The sequence below is a fragment of the Stegastes partitus genome, unplaced genomic scaffold, assembly GCF_000690725.1.
Source record: "Stegastes partitus isolate 25-593 unplaced genomic scaffold, Stegastes_partitus-1.0.2 Scaffold352, whole genome shotgun sequence".
Classification (NCBI taxonomy): Eukaryota; Metazoa; Chordata; class Actinopteri; family Pomacentridae; genus Stegastes; species Stegastes partitus.
The window spans coordinates 267,892-273,841 of NW_007578083.1; the positions used below are offsets into that span (position 1 = coordinate 267,892).

The 5,950-nt window shown below is 46.5% G+C and overlaps 1 protein-coding gene across 1 annotated transcript; it reads right to left on the reverse strand.

Moving 5' to 3' along the window:
• Window positions 1–2,460: 2,460 nt before the first annotated feature.
• lgsn (lengsin, lens protein with glutamine synthetase domain) lies at window positions 2,461–5,572 on the reverse strand. Its single transcript, XM_008284236.1, has 4 exons — window positions 5,531–5,572; window positions 4,615–5,302; window positions 3,858–4,024; window positions 2,461–3,654 (listed from the first exon to the last, which is right to left on the reverse strand). The coding sequence occupies exons 1-4, from the start codon at window positions 5,570–5,572 to the stop codon at window positions 2,461–2,463; spliced, it is 2,091 nt and encodes a 696-aa protein (XP_008282458.1).
• Between the last annotated feature and the right edge of the window lie 378 nt (window positions 5,573–5,950).

A 5,950-nucleotide genomic window follows, 5' to 3' on the forward strand; every position in this document is an offset into this window, starting at 1 on the left:
CAACCCCATTGTTTCCACTAAAACCACCTCAGTAAGGAGCAGGACACCATGTTATCCAGCCAACATGTTCCTTTGATATAATAAGCACACACACTGGAGCCACAACATCCACCAGAGCGCTGAGTGTGGATTCATCCGCTGCTGAAAATAGTCCCTAACAAATGTAACTACACTGCTCAAAAAAAATGAAAGGGAACGCTAAAACAACACATCCTAGATCTCAATGAATGAAATATTCCAGCTGAAAATCTTTATTCATTACATAGTGGAATGCGTTGAGAACAAAATAACGTAAACATGATCAATGTAAATCCATATTATCATACCATGGAGATCTGGATGTGGAATCATGGCAGCAGAACGTTCTCCACGGCGTCTGTCACATGTGCTCAGTGTGAACCTGCTCTCATCCGTGAAGAGCTCAGGGCGCCAATGGCCAATCTGCCAACCTTGGTGTTCTCTGGCAAATGCCAGCACGGTGTTGGGCTGTGAGCACAAGCCCCACTGGTGGACGTGGGGCCCTCAGACCACCTCATGGAGTCTGTTTCTGACAGTTTGAGCAGAAACATGCGTATTAGTGCCCTGCTGGAGATCATCCTGCAGCTCTGGCAGAGCTCCTCCTGGTCCTCCTGCACAGAGGAGGAGGTAGCATCCTGCTGCTGGGTTGTTGCCCCCCTACGGCCCCCTCCATGTCTCCTGGTGTACTGGCCTGTCTCCTGGTATCTCCTCCAGGCTCTGGACACCGTGCTGAGAGACACAGCAAACCTTCTCGTATTGATGTGCCATCCTGGATGAGCTGCACTACCTGAGCAGCTTGTGTGGGTTGTAGACACCACCTCATGCTGCATCTGGGGCTGAGAGCACTGACAAAATACAAAAGTGACCAAAACATCAGCCAGAAAGGACGAGAACAGAGACATGGACTGTGGTCACCACCTGCAGAACCTCTCCTTTATAGGGTTGTCCTGCTACCTGCCTCTCATCTCCACCTGCTGTCTGCTCCATTTGAACAACAGCAGGTGGAACTGATTCACCATCAGTGCTGCCTAATACCTGGACAGGTTGATTCCACAGAAGTGTGACTGACTTGGAGTTACATCGTGTTGTTTAGGTGTTCCCTTTATTTATTTTTTGAGCAGTTGTATTTCTATTTCTTCATCCTCTACAATGTGGGAAGCCAGAAAGTACAGACTTGCACATTGTTGGTTTTGCTGTTTTTGTGAATTTTGTCAGCAAAAACATAAAGCATATATATTACCAGGCTTATCACTTAATGTACCATTGTTTCATATAATATGTAAAATAGATGTTTTTTGTACAGTTGATGTAAATTTTGTCCTTGTTGTTTTTTGATGAGTTTGACAGTCGTGGTCCGCCCTTCCCAAGGGAAGATATGGATGTTTGAAGGATATGGCTGCAATACAGCAAAATCCAAATCTTTAACAGAACATATCGTGCATCAACACTGACTAAAGGTAAGTGTAGCCTTGAAACCAAGACTTCAGTGAGACCAACGGGAGAATCTCCAAGTCAGGAGTCACAAAGTCCCTGTGACACCACTGTATGTAGTTTTCATTGGACCTAATTTGAAGAAATAATTCATTTAAAAAAGGAGACCGGTGATTATTCAGCGTAAGTAGGACATTGCTTCTGGAGAGAATAATTAAGTCATTTTAATGCAGGTTGCAACAACAGCAAAATTTAAATTTCCTCCGTTGTGTTGGTGTGACTGCAGTCCTTCGGGGTACACTACATAAAACTGAAACTACCTGTTAGAATAGTAACTGTGGGTTATGGGTAAGTCAGAATTTACAGTATTTAGTAATGTGCAAAAGTTTTGGGACTATTAGATCTTTAGATTCTTATCTACCGTAAATAATGCAGCATGACAACAAGCCCAAAAGTACAGTAATAACATAAAGTCATAAAACTCTCTCCAGCAACAGGGAGAACTAAGAGTCCAGCATCAGTGTGTGTGTGTGTGTGTGTGTGTGTGTGTGTGATTATAGATGTCAAACATAAACTTCTGGAGCAAATTACAGCCAAGCTAGCGACCTCAAGAGGCTGTCATGCTCATTACACGTAAGTAGAAAACTCACTCATGGATAGTAAATTGGGAGAGAACTTTTGAGCAGGCTTAAAGCATATGTTAGCACACCTATTCAGCGCTAAAATAGGTGTGCAATGCTATTCCCCTGTTATACTGGTTAGTAATGTAGTGCTAATACACTCTTCACAGTAGCGACAGCAGATCAGGAGAAAGAATGAAAACCGCACATCACATCGGGGGTGTAGTTCTTCCTTTATTTTGAAATGACTCTGAAAAATATCTACAATCCATATAATATTAATACGGCGTAAACTTTTTGTATAAAATAAAAACTTTTACATTCAAGCAGCTGTTTTTCATGCTTTTATTGGCGTGGCAGGAGGCAGAGTGTTTCAACAACATGAGGCTTTCTAGATGAAGTACTCCAGACACTTGTTCCTCTCATCATCCAGTTCCTGGGTCTCAATCTCAAACTTTTTCATGGCGATGAAATACTGAACAAACGGCTCTCCGAGGGTGCTGCGCATGACGTGGTCGTCCGCCAACGCCTCCAGAGCATCGTCGAGCTTCACAGGAATGGAGAACTCCCTCTGCTGACTGGGGGCTTTGTTCAGACTGCTCTCGAAGTTCAGGTTTCGTTTGATACCGTCCAGTCCCGCGGCCACCGTGGCAGCAAGTACAACGTAAGGGTTGGCCATGGCTGAGCCCAGCTTGTTGTCAATGTGGGTCTCCCTCCCACCGTGGCACTTGATGTTGAAGGAGCTGCTGTTATCGTTGCTGCCGTAGCTGGCGTACAGCATCCGTTTTGGGTCTTTGACTGACTTGGCGATGTGGCTCCGGCAGCCCAGGCCGGGTGACATCAGGCAGCTCAGGGCAGCAGAGTGGGTGAGGAGGCCGGCCAGCCATTTCCTGCCAATCTCAGACAGCTCGCCTGCCTTCTCTCCCGTGTGGAAGAGGCTGCGTCGGCCGTTAGCATCCCACAGGCTGTGGGAGAGCACGCCAGCATTGTACAGACCATCATCAGTGAAAAAGCTGGCGATGTAGCTGTGCTTACGAGCCATTTCTTTGATCCCAGTGCGGAAGGTGAAGGCACTATCAGCAGCTGCAATCCCAAACTCCGGCCTCAGGTTGATCTCCATCTGGCCGGGGCCACTTGCAGAGGCAATGCTGTCAATATCAGCGCCCATGCAGTACATGCTGTCCACCAGCTGCTGGAAGAAAGGCAGGTCATGGTTGCTAAGCAGGGTGGTGGCAGGGAACAGGAGCGTCTTTGGTCCGATCCGATCAGGCGCTCCCAGGACGCAGCATTCGTAAGTGAAGGACGAGTGCAGAGAGAATCCGAGGGTTTGAAGCTGGCCGAGGAGCTGCTTGGCGATGAGGCGAGGTGACGTGCGAAGGGGGCTTCCTGTCACAGTGCAGGGGTCGCAGATGACCCGTGCAGTCTGCTCAGCCCAAGGCAGAACCCGAAAGGTCGAGAGGTCAGGGATCAGAAGGACATCGCTGCTGAAGTTGGCAGTGTTGCCGTGGTCCACTTCATTGCTCTTAGGGCTTAGGGTCAGCTCCAAGTAGCTTCTTGGCATTGGTACTCCATAGACTGCTTTCTCCTGTCAACGCAACATTTACAATAAACACTCTTATTCACTGTTTTTCATAAAGTTTTATAGACATTGAAACCACAATCGCGTCTGTTAGCTTAGCATAAAGACTGGAAGCAGAGGAGCTAGCCTATCTAGATAGATAGATAGATAGATAGATAGATAGATAGATAGATAGATAGATAGATAGATAGATAGATAGAGTTCATTACATGAAAGAAGCGGACAGGCACAGTCTTGGATCTGGACACCCCATGGAGGTCAGTCGCCTCAAACCGGACAAAGTTGATGTTTTCACGGGCGATCTGCTGTTTGATCTGTTCCATGTCGGCAATAAACCTCTGGTTTCCCGAGATCTCAACGGTCTCGTTTTCGTTGTCTGTGAAAAAAAAGTTTGACAGCTGTTTTCTTAAACTCAGTGCTCCAGTCAAACCAAGGTCAAAGGATATTATTCAGGGGGGGGGAAACATGCCTATTGGCGATATGTTAGTATACACCGGTCTGTGTCGACCAATTAGTAAAAAGAAATTACAATACAGAAATGACAAAAGTAGGTTTGAAACACTGTCATAGAGACCGATGACAAGCTGATATTTACACTGATATTTACTGAGGGCAGAGAAACTCACTGAAAACCAACCTCAAAACAGATATTAAACTAAAATTGTTCTAAATGTAGAAATAATGATGAATGAGTTTTTAAAGATTAGCCCAAAGCAGATACTCCTGCTGGGGATCAATACCCTCATACTAATAGTACTAACAGAGGGTTTCAAATCAGGTAAGCTCTTTAAAATATGGGAAAAAAAATGAAAGAAAACATTATATGATGCCTATGTTTAAATTTCAAGATACGTTGGAGAAAAAAAAACATTATCCAGCTGAAAGGATGGTTGGAACCAAGTCAAGTCACACAAATCACAGATGTTTCTTCTTTTCTATCAAAGATAAATGTGTCTTTTAACCAACCTGAATGAGGAGATGAAGTCTCTCCCCAGGAGCTGCTGCTTGCATATGCGTGTGTCCGGACTCCAGGCTGCCTATTTGTGTTGGTGTGGGACCTGAATGAGCTGGATGAATCCATGGTGGATGGCGGCTGAATGGATGTGCTGTCACTGGACCTGGGCCCCCTTCTGGAAGCATCAGAGTGAGGTTTGAAGGTGCTGAACGCCCTGTGAGGGTTTCCATCGTCCTGCCGTCCGTCTGACTTTCCACCACTGCTGCTGTTGGTCCCGTGGAGGTACGTATACGGACTCCCTGGTTTCCCATCATCTCTTCCCCGGATGCTGAGCAGAGGACTGTCCCTCAGGATGGTCTTCAGCTCTTCCATGGTCTGCCTGGGGACACCCATCTCCCCGTAGGACGCTCTGGTCTGAGAAGATGCCTCGCTCGTCCAGTCCTCACCAGTGGCAGGGTCATCCATCCTGGGACCATGGACAGGCTCTGGGGGTCTGTGAGGCAAAGGGCCAATGGAGATAATCGTAGGGGTGTCTGGAGGTATCAGGGTGTTGGTGGGAGAGTGGATGATGGATGGACCTCCTCCTCTGCTGGTCCAATCCACCGGAGGCGCATATTTCCCAGTCACCCTCACCCCCTTCTTGTTGCCAAGGCTCATCCCTGTGCCATCTATTTGGTCTTTGCTTCTAGTCTGGGCCTCCTGGAAAACACACAATGGGTCTATCACAAGAATGGTAAGAGATGGTCAAGTGTGTATGAGGAACGTCACCGAAGAGTGTAAGAAAGCAAATCTCTAAGGTTACTGAATAAAAAAAGACTTCAAGTTAAGTACAAGAATCCATCTAGCAAAGGCAGAACTGCTGTATGCACCCACAGCACATCGCTACAAATAACATTAAAGTTAAAAAGGTAGACGTGGAGTTGTTACCTTGAGATCTTCAGAGTCATTCATTTCTTTGTTTATACTCATGAACTGTGATTTGGAATTTGATAGCCCTCATGTGAAGGCAGAGCTTCACTCGCACATTAATTTTTATAGACAATTGGTACAATGGTGATGGATTAGAAAATTCTTTTCGCCCCCCAACACCCGCGGGAGTCCGACTGGAAACTGGCCCCGGCCGGCTGCCGGTAGACACTGAACCACCGCTGCTTTGAGCTCATTGGCTGCCAGCGAGGACAATTCAGTGCTTCTTTTGTGTCATTGCAGAGTGAAACTGCCGAGCTCAGCAGCTCTGCTTGTGTTTCCAGAAAGATAGAGGAGCAAAAGTATTTATTCCAGAGAGATAAAAACACACATCTATGAAGTCTGGACAATAGCTGCTGTTGTTGGTGGTGTCGGCTGCGT